General features: G+C 36.8%; 1 protein-coding gene across 2 annotated transcripts in view; it reads right to left on the reverse strand.

Annotated features, from left to right (window-relative positions):
- GRIA4 (glutamate ionotropic receptor AMPA type subunit 4) overlaps positions 1 to 16,479 on the reverse strand; it is a 215,392-nt gene that overhangs the window by 35,332 nt on the left and 163,581 nt on the right. For both annotated transcript variants that reach the window (XM_041487172.1, XM_041487171.1), the window contains exons 11-13: positions 13,986 to 14,356; positions 12,386 to 12,584; positions 7,283 to 7,530 (exon numbers count right to left, since the gene is read on the reverse strand). In XM_041487172.1, coding sequence (XP_041343106.1) covers positions 7,283 to 7,530; positions 12,386 to 12,584; positions 13,986 to 14,356 — 818 coding nt within the window. The remainder of the gene's footprint in view (positions 1 to 7,282; positions 7,531 to 12,385; positions 12,585 to 13,985; positions 14,357 to 16,479) is intronic.

Below are 16,479 nucleotides of genomic sequence, written 5' to 3' on the forward strand. Positions count from 1 at the left end.
CCCCCAGGTCAGAGAAAATTCAGCAAGTGCAGCATCATGGACATTAATGAGTTGTTTTCTTTCAAAGAGATAAGTATCAGAAATTATCTCAATAGTAATGCTCTTCACAGCCATTTGGTGACTTAAATCAGAATTATTACAATTTCCTTCCTCTATAAGTAAAAATTGCAAGAATGGGCAAAACTCTTTCAAGTACAAGATTTTGCCTCAATACATTTGCTTGTACATCTTGCAGTGAATCGCATTAGTCATCATCAAATCTTCCCTTTTTTTACTGCACTATTTTTGCACATGGAAGACCCTAGACCCTTATCTTGACTGAAAATTATGAAATTAATCCAACAGGCATCACTGGGGGACAGAGCAAGTTGGGACTCAAATCTCTGTTCCCAAGGCTTTATATTTACTTTTCAAATAGATACTCTGCTCTTAGACAGAAATAACCCAGGTAACCAAAATTAAGTATGCCTCCCAGGCTCAGCTGCAAGAACAACATGCTAACATTCATTGTCAGGTTCTCTTCACTGATCTTCTTTTGACTCCTGACTTTTATATTCCTTCCTAAGCAGTGGCCCATTCTCTGCCTTTTTACCTAGTAAGTGTTATTTTCAGTTGGTAGAAAACCCAACAAGCTCTGAAGGATCTGACCTGCTTGAGAAATATCTCAGCTATAAGCTTTGACACTGAATGGCAATGATGTGGTAATTCAAGCCTTGTTATGCCTACTGTGAAGGGAAAAATATTTTGCAAAGTCATACAGTATGATCTACACCATCAGTCAAACAGGATAATGTTTATATACGTATAAAATGCTACTGATCACATTCTAGTTTTCATACAATTTTGTATCACAGAAAGAAATGACCCTAGAAAATTCTGCTAAGCTGACTAAAATCCTGTTCTTTCAAGTATCAACAGACCACCCCACAACTATGGAGGGGTTTTTGCTTTCTCCAGTGGCCCTTGCTTCAAAAGTGTAGAGGTCAAACTCAGTATTTTCACATCATTCATTTTAATCATCAAACCTCAATTATTCTCCAGTTCTTTCTATATCTTCTCCACATTGTATATAAATAACATCAGTTTCGAGCTCCTATGGTGCTTTGCTGAAGCGACTCTGTGAATAACACACTGATTAAAGGCAAGACCAGGCATTCTGGCAGGAGAAGGGAAATGTGAAAAAAATCAAACCTGCTTCCTCTGCATCTCTCCTCACTGTGATGGTTGCTTGTCTTCAGAATGATCTGGGGGGGCCTTTATGTGCCAGTGTTGCCAACCAGAAGACAGCTAACCAGCAAAACAAATACCCGTTCTTCTCTCAAGTGCCAAAACGTGCTCAGAGGCGCATGGGCCGCAGATGTTATCAGGATGACCCAACCATACATTTCCTTTACCTATTTTGGTACCTTTCTAGAAACAGGAATATGCCATTGAGTGAAGAATGCAGCCCAGATGCACAGAAACACCAAAATAAAATAGTTACATCAACAATATTGGTTAAAAAAAAATCTATAAAGACCTTTGAAAACTGAACAATATAGGGCACACTGAAGAGTGGTCTAAGGAAATGCTTCCTTTGTGATACAACACAGTTTGTACAAGGAAGCTTCACTGATGGGAAAAGTCTATTTTTCTAAAGATTCATGGATTTCTGCCATGGATTTCAAAACCACTGAAAAACAACAGTGGAAGAAGTCCTCTGTAGTAGACAAAGGTTGACAGTGTAAAAAAATTTCTGTGGCCAGCTCAAACATTTTTTCTAGTTCTTCTCTTACTCAGAGGAAGTCTGTGAATATCATACCTATCATTTGGTACACACAAATCCAATCTTATAGAAAGCGTAAGAAACCAGAGCATGCAAGAAGTTTGGGGGGCAATGTTTTCACCTGTCCTTACAGTTGACTACTGACAGCTTTGGCAGTGAATGATGAGCTGGGAATTCCTTCCACAATAAGCTCCTTATAGTCTGGTCTACAAAAACATTGAGGACAACATTTGATAAAAAAATTAAATAGTCCCACTGCAAGAAACTATACTATCATAATGCTATTTTCAGGTCAATGAAAAAACAAAAGGAAGTATCACTTACCAGAAAAAAATGCGGGGGGGGTAATATTCCGTCTAATGTAAGGTCTGCCAAAATTTTGTATGAATGTGCATGAGTTACTAAAATAAGTTTTCTTCCAACACTAGATTTCTAACAAACCATACTAGATACATCTGTGAAAAGCAACGGTAACACTGCCAGCTGTAGTACCACATCGAAGTAAAGCAATGAAAGAATGGCAGTTTTAGAGATTCACCTCAGGAAAACAAGATGAAGTCACTGAGATGAAGATGGTAGATTACAGGGCCCATGGACACAAAGACTCCCCTCACAACAGATCTTTATCTTATTCCGACGGATTCATTTTTCTTCAAGAAAAATGTCCTTCCACCACAAATCTCTCACTTCCAGGATAAATCTCGTTCAGGTATTGCACATTACATTACATAAAACAGGAGAATCCATACACTGTTGACAGGACACTGTTTGGATGCCTTTTGCACCACAAGCAATCTGCAGGGAGCTCCTCCCTTGCAAGGGATAGAAACTAAAATCTCTATGTACCCTTACATTGCACTTTTTTCTCCACGAGTTGCTAAAATTATGTCAAAGTTACATCAGCAACACTAGCTTTCCTGATGCACTGCCCACACTGCACACTTTATGTTAAACACGGTAAAGAACGGATAAAGTGTAAAGAGCCAGTTCATGTCACCAGATGTCACACTGCAAAAACCAGCAGATATCACCAGGTGGACCTTTTTGCCTTCCTCTCCAGAACATAAAGAATTCTTCCTACAGTCAAATTGAGTTAATCCTTTACTACATAAAAGGAATAGAGACTTGAATAATGGAATATAGAATCCCATGTTAATATATATATATATCAACATTACCTGTAATTCAAATAGCAGGAAGTTATTAGAACTCTGGATTTTATGAGGTTGGTGAACAAATATCACCAATCTCTAAAACACAATGATGCATCTAGTCAAAGTTTTTCTATTTGTCTAAATCTAATCCTGTTATTCTCATCTGCCTGGGCTCAAAGTGTCTCACCAGACACTTATGACCTTGCAGGTTTCACTCATCCATGCTGCATACTTTTGGCTACAGGACAGGACAAATGTCCTGAGTTGAAACAGTAAGAGAAGAAATGATAACAACTCATTTTTCAGCCCAACCTGTCATTCGCCTTTACATAAAACAGCTTCAAGGTACAAAAAGCTGAAAAAGCTTTTAGTGTACCTTTGAGAAAATATTGCCCTTAACTCCTTTATCATTACCTCTTAGGGTCGACAACTCTTTCATGTTCTTCACTATTCAAACTTGTTTATGATGCCTACATATCTAAAACAGAAAAGCAGAGGCATGCAAGGCAAAGGACTTGAGTAGTACAAGATCTCCAGGTGTTGCCCTCTGATGACACAGTTACTGCAAGCGGCAAGGCGGATGACCCAGGGGTGATCCACAACGGCCAGAAGTCTGGCCACAAGAACATCTTCTAATGACAACACTTTTACAGAGGTAGGTGTCGCTAAGCAGACAAGCAGCACTCTCTTAACCACCTTTGAAAGCACCACCTTTGAAGAAAAAAACTCATTAATTCACACTGAGTACCCCACAGTGGCTTTGGAAGGATACCTACCGTTGTAGGAGGAGAAACAGTAAGAACAGTTGGGTAGTGCCATGAGAGAAACTCAATCTTTGTTGTGATGAGAGGCTTTGCCCTCAATCCCACATTCCTTCTCAAACACGTCAGTCTTTTACAACATCATATAGAAATGAATATCACTGAAAAGGAAGGAAGGAAGGAGACACACATGATATGTGATGTGGTACTGCCCATTGGGCATAAAAGAAACACACATCAGGCGTTTCCCATTCTCCTCCATTCAGTGATATGCATTAATTGTAATACTGCACCAGCACTGAGAATAAATAATTTCAATTAGCCAATAGGTACTGGTTGAACACTGCAGGAGTGTAGCATGAAACCCAACAAGGAAGAGTTTTGAATTAAAATCCACTACCCTGCTCATGTGTACAGTCATGAGCAACAGAGAGACCAGTCCTTGGATCTCTCTGGCATGTGGATTTAATCTGCATGAACCAAGTGATGGGTATGTGCTCTGTAATGAACATGAGCCCGGTGATGTGATGGCAGGGAACCATCCCTAATCTTATGCTACAGGAAGAACCACTTTCTGTCAGTTAGATGTGTGAAAATATATTGTCTGATTCTCCACAGACTCACATCACTTTTATTCAGATGCTACTATATTTTCAGGGATAAAACTCCTGATTTATATCATTGTAAGTAGGAGAAGGATTAAGACTAAAATGCTTCTAACTAAATAGGTGTTCAAACAGTTCAGTGATTAATTTGATATGAATAATTCATTTGGAAAAATTGGGTTTTTTCCCTAGTCCTGAACAAACCAAAGATAGCATTTGAATGTTTAAATTTTATGTGCTACTTGCAATTATTTGTGAACTACATCAAGTAATTTGTGGTCTACATATAACTCAAAGAGGAAATTAGGATTATTAAATAAAACAGAACTTAAAATTCCCATAGCAAATTATGTCTTTTGACTAATTTATGTAATGAGCTCAGCTAGCTTGCCCTTCATGGATTTCAAGCTGCATGTTCAATATTTGCAATTATCTGTGCAGACAGCAGTTACATAAGTCATCTGATCAGTGACAGAAACTCTACCATGTGGGATGCAGTCAAAAGAGAAAAAGCAGCATATTCTAAATCTTAAAAAATTCAGAAAATACTGAAACATGCAGATAAAATTTACAGCTGACTCTTTTCTGTTCAAAAACACAGAGGGAGGAAGCTTTTCCCCTCTTCTGTAAGTGCTACTCTCCATAGGTATGCATGAAAGAGGTGGTACAAATGTGAGGTATTGCTTGTTCTTTATTTTTATCCAGAACATTAAGTGTGTTGCTTAATGTTTTTAGTAGGTAAGCAGCACTGATGGTTTGTCACTGGGGCTGGAGAGGGAATGGGGTGCAGCAGGAGAACAAGCAGCTTAGCACATGTGAAAGAAAGGCTCAGGAAAGGCATGGACATGGACAGCCAGTCGAGACAGCTTGAAAGAGGATTTGGTCCAATTTTCAAGTCCGGTAGGATTTCCCCTATTCTACTTTTTGAAACATGTTTGAAGGTAGGATGTGAAAAATTACATGGTTTTGATCACATCACCCTAATGATAGCTGCTGACCCCCAGTTAGATGAAACTATGGCCTCACTGAACTGCCTGGGAGCTTGGTCTTCAGCTGGGATGGAACCAGGACTTCACACTGGATCCTTACAATTGTGGCTGTGCTCTTCCTCTCTGCTCTTATTAGTCTTACTAGACCCTCTTACTTCTAACTGCTTTATGTCTCATTCCCGTAACTCCCAGGTATTTTTGTCTAGCCAGTGGAACAAACCTGAAATAAGCTCAAATTTGACACAAATCAACTTCCACAGGCTATCAGTGCTCATTATAACAGGATGTCGCTTGTTGGTATTGAATACTCTGCAGAAGAAAGGGAAAGGGACTAAAGAACACCATAAAGCACACTTAAAACAAAGAGCCCACTGCTAGGACATATATGACAGCAGCCAAAGTACTCCTAAAATGTATGCCCAAGCTTTGACTCAGTAAAGCATGACTGTCAGCAATGGGCATTTCCTTACTACCCTAAACTGCAATGCTGCCTACCACTCTTAGGTTGTCCAACACACTGAAAAGGAGATGTCAATTTATTGGAAATATACAATAAAAACTAAGTGTTTTGAAAACATATGCAGATAATAGAGCAGTCTCTCTTATTAGCACTGCCTTCTACCTTTATCTACTCTATGAGTTCTGGACATGTTTTTCTACAGAATTAACATTTTTATTGTCATTTTCCCTCTCTCACCTCCTTAATGTTCTCTTACTACTTTGTTTAGCAGTGAAGGTGGCAATTTTTAAATCTGAGAGGTACTGAATGTTAAGGACCAAAAATTCATATTCACTAAAATAACTGGCCTGATTTTCCCCTGCACATACAAATCTTCTTTTGCTGTGGATGGAAATTATATTCCTAATAATATTCCTTTCACCATCCCTGTAATACAGTTACAGCTACTGATGTTTGTGGCATTGTGTGCAGGTTAAACTGATGAGTTATGAGTGAGTCTAGTTATCTGCATAGTGGTAATGATGTCTCCTCTGCACTCACAGATGTAGACAAATAGGTCCTTAGTTACTTCATCCACAGACATATGGCTCCACCTGCTCTTGCAACTCCTCTCTTGCAACTACTTCCTCCCCTTTTTTTCACATTGTAATCCCTCATCATGAGCACAAATGTGAGAAATGGGGTGCTGAGCACTCTGCGGAGCATTCCCTTTCCCCCACCCATGTGCACCTTATCACTGTCAGACTCCCTTCAACTGCTAGTTGCTCTTTTGTTTTGAAGAAAATTGGCAAATCTGTACTGGAAAATTCAAGTTTTGTTTGTGTTAAACATTAAAGAAACAGAATGGTAAATACTGCCAATTTTAACACACAGCTGACTTTTGTCCCCCGACAATTTAAATGAAATGCAAATGATGTTCTGCCTGTGAATCAAAAACTCTCCTACTTTACTGAATGCATCTGATACCATGAAAAAGAAAATACTGGTGAGTTTGAAGGCAGTACTGAAATGCATAATGCTAGAAACACAAACATTTTTTCTAAATAAGAAGGTGCTTTAGTAAAAAAGTACTTTAATGAAGGACTAATTGCCTCCAAGTGGTGACATTTGAAAAAAGATGTTACAAGCAGCTTCTTACTCAGAAATTAGTAGTCAAGATCAATAAACAAAACATAAAATGTAGGAATATTATTGATGCAGATACTGATGTAGATAATGTAAGCATAATTCTGCTGTAAAGGGTTGAATTCTGTGAAAAAAGCTGATGAAATAGAATAACTGGTGTTAATTCTATTGAGGCTGACTTCAAGTAGCTAGTGTTCAACCAGTTTGGTTTTTATATGGCCTTGAAACATACGCCAACTATAGCTGCTCAATCCATATTGCAATTAGAAATGGTTACCTTTGCTGATCAAAAAAAATGAAATGGAAGAAAATAAAAAGAACATACCATGTTCACACACAAAACAAAAAGAGCTATATCAGGGACATCAGGGAAGGTGGAATACTATAACAACACATTTTATATTGTTATACTATTCCACCCACCTTAATGGAGAACCCTTCGGTGTGGCTACGCCATAGCCTTTGGAATCCAGATTTCCTCCCACTTTCATGGTGTCACATGGCTTTCGTTGCTCAATGTATTCATTCATGGTGGACTCCAGCAGGAAGGCAAACTTGCCCTTGGATTTGCGGACACGAGCCACTCCCTCTGCAGTAGTCCTAGTGAACACTGATGGCTCAGCTGATTTCATGTAGGTCCACATCTTTTCATACACTGCTATTTTTGACCTCTGGAGAAAATCAAAAACAAGTTAGAACAAAAGAATGTTGCAACGTTTCAGAATCGCACTGCTCGAATAAAATCAATCATACTTAATTTTTCAGACATTTGAGGTTGGGAAAATCTTGGAGAAGGGTTTTATCTGAATTCCATTATTTTAAAAGAGATCTGAATTCCATTATTTTAAAAGAGACAAGAAAGAAAATTATCTGTACTATAATAGCAGATACTATTTTTGAGTTGGCTACCCTCTAGCAGTCAAAAAAGAAACCTGAAAAGCTGAATTTACTGTTAAATAGAGTAAGATCACACAGTCAATGTGTTTTAGGGAATGACATATGAAATAGATGTCCGCAATAAGCCTGTACTCTTAAGAGAAACAGTAAAATAATCTCCCCATAAACACTCAGCTGAATCTTAACGCATTTCTCTAACACCCACTACTTCTATCATCAAAACCACAACTAAGATTTCTGCTTTCATGATTCAGAGTCCAGACCTGACCTGATTTATATTCAGAAATGCTATACAATATTTGAAGACATGGTTCACAGTAAAAGATGGAAACAGCAAGTTGGAGCAAATATTAAAAGAAGTAAAATGCCATAAGCATCTTTCTTAAAGAATTAGGTACGATTTTAGAACTGCGGTATCAGTGGATTTATTTTAAAGACTCTGACCCTGCCAATAAATGAGTAAGAAATGTACTTTCTCAAAGAATGCACAAGAATTCATGGCTTAGAGTGCATTAGTTGGAGATTTTCCTGTCCGAGAATGCATGGAGTAACTACAGGTAATTCCTTAAGCAAAAATAAAACTTCTTCATAAAAAAATGAAAGCAAATAAAAATGTTCACTAAAAGAAAGGAAGGAAATGCTGTCAGGCTGAGAAGTTTCCCATGCTCATTAGATTCACTCAACAACTCCTTTGCTTCCTCCAGCAATAGGAATACATACATGCAAACCAGCAGTGTGTCAGCTGAACACTACACACTGTTTTTATAATAACAGATGGCACTTGTCTTCCCGTATGTATGCTGCAAAAAGGACTTTTTAACCTAATGCTCAAGTCAGCTTTTATTTGAGTCAAGACGAGTTTCTAAGCAAGATTTGGTCTATGAGCCTGTTTCAACACTGTGCTGAGCACTCCAGGAAAATACTCATTATTCTAAAGCCCCAAAACAAAGGGCATTAGATTATTTAAACAAATACAAAATCCTATAATCTTAGTATTATATGAATTAAAAATGGCTTTAAGAAAGCCTGGAACTGAGCCTTTTTTATATGTGAGAGTAATTTCCCTGAAGCACTTCTTTTTACCAATTACTGAATGACTGTACTACTACTTAGAAAATAATTTGTTAGGGACCTAAGTCTATCCTGAAAATAAGTGGCATTTAACTAAAACTGTTCAATAAAAATGCCATATAGCAGAACATCATAAATTATGCTTTCCTTTTTTAGTTTGTCTGTAAGCATAATTTTATCTTTCTGTCAAATATAATAACATTTGAATCAGCAACAGCTGTGTATGTCCATAATCACATCCTGACTTGTCACCCTTTCTTTCCACTGTAGTCACAGCTATTTTACATTTACATAATAGTGGCTGGGAGCAGAGCATAAACTAAACCACCAATGCATTATTTTTGCTTCACACTGATGTAATTACATGGATTTAAATTTACAGAAAGAAAAAAACGGAAGAGAGTAGTAATAAATCAAACATAATTTCAAGAGTATTTTTTTGCCTTTGTCTGCCTTCACTTCCAAACATTTCTCTCATCTTAACATCCATTACATCTATTTCTTTATAAACTAACCACATAATAGGTCACTTTCATTTATAACTTTATGCAGCACATAAAACAGCTTGATTAGTAATACTGCCCTACATCAGTTGAAAAAGGTTGTATTTAAATTTTTTTTTTTCTTTTAGAATATAGTCTCCTTTGCCTATGAAAATAGAAAAATATGGAAAGTCTGGCAAGGTATCTGCTCTCTAACATTTTCTTCTCCCAAACTTTCATTTGTTTGCATTCAATTTCTACCTGTCAAGTCAGAGTGAAAACTGAAGAGTGAACTAACAAGTATTTTTTATTATCATATGAGAAAACACTGCAGTTTTCCCTGCAGTCAGCCAAGCTGGGATAATTTTCATTTTGGGCTTTTCTGAGCAGAACTGCTAAAACTAACTACTTTCCCTCTTGAGCAGTCTGCCTGGAAAATACAACTCTCACTGCATGTAAACCAGACAACGGGAGTATATAACAGCTAACAGTATCAAAGTTCCTCTTTTTCTGTATGTTTGCTATAAAATGATTTTCCCTTTTTTGCTTTCAATCCAGATTTAAAACAGGCTGAAGAGGTGTTCAGAGTTTCTGACATTTTGATCAGAAATGACAAATTGACGAGAAAATGTCCTGAAGGCTCATCTTCAGCCAGATAATCACCACTGACAGAAAGATTACACAGGATTCTAATATCAAAAAGTGAATTGCTTCCAAACCTAAAAATGTTTGACTTGGCACACAAATCTTCTTGTGTCATTGTTTCAGGCTAGATCCTAATTTATGTATTATGGAAACAGCTTTTGTGTAAATATTGTCTGTCAATATTTTATCTTTCTCCCTGTTTTGTGAAAAATATTTTTAGAAAAAGCACAAAAAGTATCATTAAGAATCACTATATTGTGAGAGAGATTAGAAATCATTGCACCATTTTAAAGAAAGTGATCAACACTGTTTATATCTTCATTATGTTTCACATTTTGCATATGCAATAGTATTTAGTACTTGTAGTTAATTTTAAAGTTTCCCTCTGTATTTTGACAAAAAAGAAAAATTAAAAAGAGCAATATTGATTTTCCTTCTTTTTTCTCTTAGCCCTTTAAGACTGAAGTGAAAGAAGGGCTGTTGCCATAGACATTTTTACTCCATTGAAGTATCTTCTCTTTAAAATGATAACTTGCGTAAAATATTGAAAGAGTTTCTGTGTTTGCAGGATGATTTAAAAGAACCATGAAATTTTTGTGACCAATATTGTTTCTACATCAAAATATCTGATCTCATTACTTCAATATAATAGCTTGTACAAGTATGTTGAAACTCTTAAGAAAACAATTCCAGTCCTTTGTTCTCTACTATTTCTTTGGGAATTAATTTTTGCATGCCATCGCCTAACAAATTTGCAAGCACTAGATACTCTTGAAAATGCAACAAGTTAATAAATGCAAGGTTACATAATTCTCCCTGACCATCAGCATCATGTTTTTAAGTATCATCACAGCTTCATTCTAGTAGAAAGAGCTATTTGTAGCCATATTTTGTGGTTACCAACACAACTTAGGATGGACTGAAACTTGAGTTCCAAGAATAAGATATCTAACTTTCCACAAAAAGAACTAAAAATGTGTTTATGGGTAAAACATAGGAGAATATAAATAAATGGTAGAAGGAACTGTACTCATTAAAAAAAATAGTAAGACAGGTGTAGTTAGCAACCTTTTAGTGAACAGACCTCATTAAAAATGAGGTACCGAGCACTGTAGCCATTTCAGCTGGATCCTTCTAGAGTTCAAGTAGAGGCAGATACTTAAATGTGTGCTTTATTTCATCATAACACACACATCTCACACAGGATGCACAGGAGTCTCCAGTGTCTACAGAAGAAATCTAGAAAACTGGGTTAAACTGAACTCCTTCATCAGTTTCATGACGTGAAGGTCCAATCACTGTGGTTTTTAAATGAAATCTATATCTTATAAATCATCTTTCTGCAGCTAACAGATTTGCAAGCTCTTCTATGGGGGTATTTCTTGCAATAAAAAGGTTCTTTCACTTGAGACACTGTCTTTGAATGGATATTGTCTATAGTTTCCAAATGGCACTGAAAATTTTGTTAATGGTTTGCTGAGTTCAGTTTGGTCAAATTGAAAACAGTGAAGGTGTGTGTGAGTATGTAACACAGAAAGCCTTTCAATTAGGCAATTAGAAGAAATTTTCATTCCATCTTCCTGACTTTTAAAAATCCCTTAATATCAGCATTTCAGCTAAATAATGACCTAATTAGCTGTACAATTTTGAAGGAAGGGTTACTGGCTCACAGCATTTATTCAGAGCTGTGTTTAAACACTAAACTCACTTCGGTCTGCTGAGCTTAACTTTTATTTGCTGGAGCCATGAAATAAAGCAGGAAGGACTGTTTATTATGTTCCGCCTGTGATGTCCAAGCTCCCTGCTTTCCAGCTGGCAAATGATGAGGATTACATAGCAACCACACTAATGCAGGAAAGCAAATGACAATGAAGTAATCAATAGAGACAGCACAGGCATATGAATGGCTATTTAGGCTATTTCCTAATGCTCCAACCACATACCCTCGAGTTAAATTTTCTCTTTATTATCCATCTGAAAGTCAGCAAATTAAAAAATGCATTTCCTGCCCACCACCCAAGACCCTAAAGCAAAATGCACACAGCCAAATCCATAAGCAGAAACAAAACCTGCAAGACTCCACTTTACCATCATAGACTTTCAGTGCTGCACATCACTTCAGTACTGCAGCTTCACATGAATCAATAGTGTAATGCTGCTTTAATTAGCATTTGCTCCAGTATCCCCCCCGGGCATCTCTTTTGCATCTCTTTTTTTTTTTTTTTTTTGACAGGATCAATAAGCTTTCCACAGATTAAAAAAACTTAAAACTCCAACAAATGGTCTTGTGGGGGTAAAAATGTAGATAAAATATTTCAGGAGTTACAAAACCATACTGCATATATTTGCAAATTTACATTAGTTAACATTTCTAAGCATCTCATAAGAGTGGTTGGTAGGGATAGCTGCTCTAATGGATGTGCCAACTTACTCTGAAGAACTCTTTGGTTGACCCTGAGTCCAGTGTCCCGTAAGCAATTTCGGTTTGTTTGGCAAGGTCTTCTGCACTCTCTATGGGGGAGACCATTCGCTCAACAGTCAAGAAAGCAGCGAGGTTAGCAGTGTAGGATGAAATAATGATGAGCGTGAAGAACCACCAGACACCTCCGACAATGCGACCTGAGAGGGATCTAAACATGAATAAGATAATGCACATTTTCCTGTCTCTTGAGCCACGAAAAGTGAGAGAGACAGAGAGAGAGAGTGAAGGCATCATTATTGCTGAACATTTGTCATTAAGCAACAATCAATGGGAGGAAGACAATTTGAATTTTAAATATTAATAGATGCTTCTACCCTAGCAACTTAATGTCTACAGTGTATTCCACTGTACCAATGTGTACCACACATACACAGAAGCTTAAATCCTCTTGGACCGTAATCTCAGTGTTCCTATTATTTCAGCACATGCCTAAAAATAGGAAAAAAGTGTCAAAAAATACTGGGTAGGTAATCTCTTTTTGGAGAGAAAAGTAAAGCATGGAAGCTGAAAATCGGTAGGCTTCTTGGTTTCCTCTTAAAAAATAATGCAAAAGGCTTTGCATATGGATTATGCTGGCTTTAGGATTAACATGTTCCTGTCACCCAAACTTCTCAAAAATTCCACAAGCTATTGCAATCATTCATTGAACATCCACATTTTTCTTCTTTAAGAAGCAAGAATTTTGTGATAGAAGAGACATTTCTGTTAAGTAAAAAATTGTATTTTCCTTTTCAATACCTGCAATTTGATGAGAAGGTTGTTGAGGAGCAAGGCACATTCACTCTTGATCAGTACCAGTTTTATTGCTAACTTCAATAATAGAAGGATTAGGCCAATGCTGAACACTCAGAATTTCACTGCAAATGGCTAAAATGAAACCTTTAAGTTTGAAAGATTGGGTCATAATATTTAATTAAAAAGTTTTAGTTACTATCCGTTAAAGTTCCAGAACTTCATAAAATGTTGAGAAATTCAGGACTGCATGTATTAGACTAATCATTTACTAGATGAGCATATATTATAGGACTAATCATGCATTATAGGACCAAATGTAGTAGATCTGAGGCATTGCTCTGTTGCTCTAGGAACAACACAGCATGGCTTCTCAGAAACAGTCAAATATTGCCTCTCACAGACAGCAATATTTGTTAAGCAGCACTGTAGAACTTGAAACAGAAGTGGGACACTCCTTGATGCAGGGCAGATATTCAGCAAAACTGTGTGCATTTCTTGGTTGTAACACAATTGAACTAATTTAGCAACAACACAGTTCTTCAGAAGTCAACCCAGTGGAATTTCCCCCGTGTAAATCTGCTGTTTCTGACAGCTGTTTGGGGTTTATGCACATTGACATTGGTAAAATAATAGTAATGACTGAAATTTAAAATAGATTGCTTGTCATGGCTATTAAAAAAAAGAAAAAGAAAAAAAAAAGAAAAAGAAAAGGTTGAAGAATGAACTTCAAAACACTGCCAGGAAAATTAAGGAAAGAAGGTTTATGCTTCCGTGTTGAAGACAAAACGCAAATGTAAAAAGATTTGACACAAACCTTGGGGAAATATCACATCCTTGTTGCATAAAGGCACCCAGGGAAAACCAGAGGCTGTTGAATATGCCAAACTCATTGGGAGGCTGGTCACTGGGTCCTTCTTTCCCATCCTCTGGTTCTTCTGTGTGCCACTCATATGGACTAAACCTGCTAACTAGGAACAGGACCACACTGACACCAATGTAGGCAAAGACTATGCACATCCAGATCTCATACGCCAAAGGGTCCAAGAAGGAAAACACTCCTGGTTTAGATTTCTGGGGCTTTTTGATCATAATGGATATCCCCAAACTCATAAAAGGCTTAGAAAAATCAATGACCTCTTCTCGTACCAAAGTGATGGTCAGAGGCGCAACAGCAATCTCTGCTTTCTATAAAGAAAAAAGAAATATAGATGTATAGATTAATTGATGTGTGCTTATACACTTGGTAAGCAGCTAATTCCAAAGGTATGTTATTAACATCAGGACACTGTGGCTTAAATGCTCTTTGTAGCATTTTTCTCTTTCTTTCTATCACACTCTGCATTTACTCAATATGCTTTCAGTAAAACATACACATTGCAGGTAATTATTTTACAGAATTATACAAATACTTAATTTTTCTGCTAAGGAGAAGACTCTTAAATCTTATAGAGGTGAACAGCAGTATAGGAAGATCATTTTAGGCATTAATTTAGATTTAAATAAAGGAATTCAAGAAAGAATGGAAAATGAGAATTACCCTATTGTCACTGAATATATAGAGACTTTTTAATTGTTATATTTTGATAAGCCATAATAATATTTTGAGGTAAAGCAGTTCATAGACTCAAGAAAGCTCCAAATGGCATGAGGCTGCAAAAGTGATTAACTGTTGCTGTGATTCCACCAAACTGCACAGAGCTGTCTCAAGGGACATATAGCCTAATAGGACTGAATTAGGTTTTAAACAGCAAAAAATGGCAAGTATACAGGAAATAGGTCTGTAAAATCATGCGATAAAAGGATAAAATATATGCTGAATCCATTCCCACTAGTGTCAGGAACATTTTTTAAAATGTATTTCTAACATGTTTTTTGGATGACGATGCCAATCTTGAATGAATCATTATTGATGGAGGTGATTATGGCTGCTAACAATGATGTCTGTATGCACCATAAAATATTGGAGCTAAGCTAATGGATCACTTTTCTCCTTAGGGATGCTACACTACATTAAGGTTTGTTCCTTGCCTAGCCTTGCCTTTTACACTAAAGCTGTCATTACAGCAGTGCTTCAGATGGGAATTGTGTGGGGACCTGGGTCAAAGGATGCACCTCTGAGAGGGGAACAGATGCAAGAGCTGCTGAAACCTGTGTCCTGTTCATCATCATGGTGCTGTGTCTAGGTACAGCCACAGGGCACAGCCCATGCTCTGTGACCAGTGTGGACTTCCACACAGCTTATGGGCTCAGGAGAGTAACTGCATTTTGTGAACACTTTGTTTTTTGAATGAGGTTAAAACATGCTGAAAAATAAGGATGTGCTCAAATAGTTTAATCCAGTGTTACGTAAATAGCTTGTGTGCCAAAGAAAATATTGAAAAGGAACTCTTTTGTCATCTTTCAACTTTGAAACAGGTAAATACATTTAAAATAATTTGTGGGTTTTATGTGCTAATTCATCTGGAGCCATATATGGTTTATGGAATTTAGTTTTCCACCAGTATTGGGTAGTTAAAAATTGCACCTATTTTGGCAGCTTTGCAATTGTAAATAATTCAAAAAACTGACTCATTCAATGGCTCAAAAATGCACATTTGTATTAAGTTGACTGTATATTAATCATCAGATTATATCTGTCATTCTGAAATAGTTGTGATGCAAACACTTACCAAAATTTTATATAAAGACATTACATTTTAAGAAATGCATCTGAAATCATAATTTTGCAAAGGTATCAAAAATTACCTCTGGTGCTAATTGTCTCAGGTAAACATTATGATAACACTGCTAAACCTCTGAATTTTAATTTACATTTTGTTACACAAGGAATTTTTTAAAAATTTGGCTTCTTAATCCCTTGTGATTACCTAAATTAGGCTGAAATAGATGTTTTATGAAAACAGCTATTCTATGAGAAGGGTAACATGCCTAAAAAATATTTTTTTACTAGCCTGAAAATTACAAAGTAAACTTAGTTCCTGTAGTTTAAAGACTGTAGGCTGGTTTGATGGCTTTTCTGCATATTTTTTTTTCAGCTCACTCATAAGTAGCTTTTCTCCAGAAGAATTGTTTCCTTCTTTAGAGGAAGGAAACCATTCCTTCTTTTGTATTTCTAAAATTTGATTATTGAGAATGCCTAATGTGGAGTCCTTTAATTAAGCAAAAGACTCATGGCAACTGTGATCCCTTCCTGCCAATCCTCTCTGTGTTTGTAAATGACAGACCTGGTCGCTGGTCTTCAAAGGTGTTGGCTAACAGGGGTTTTTTTTTTTGTGTCTGCAGATTTCTGCTGGGGTTAAAATAGGTGG

This window comes from Pyrgilauda ruficollis, unplaced genomic scaffold (genome assembly GCF_017590135.1).
Source record: "Pyrgilauda ruficollis isolate IOZ18807 unplaced genomic scaffold, ASM1759013v1 scaffold8, whole genome shotgun sequence".
Classification (NCBI taxonomy): domain Eukaryota; kingdom Metazoa; phylum Chordata; class Aves; order Passeriformes; family Passeridae; genus Pyrgilauda; species Pyrgilauda ruficollis.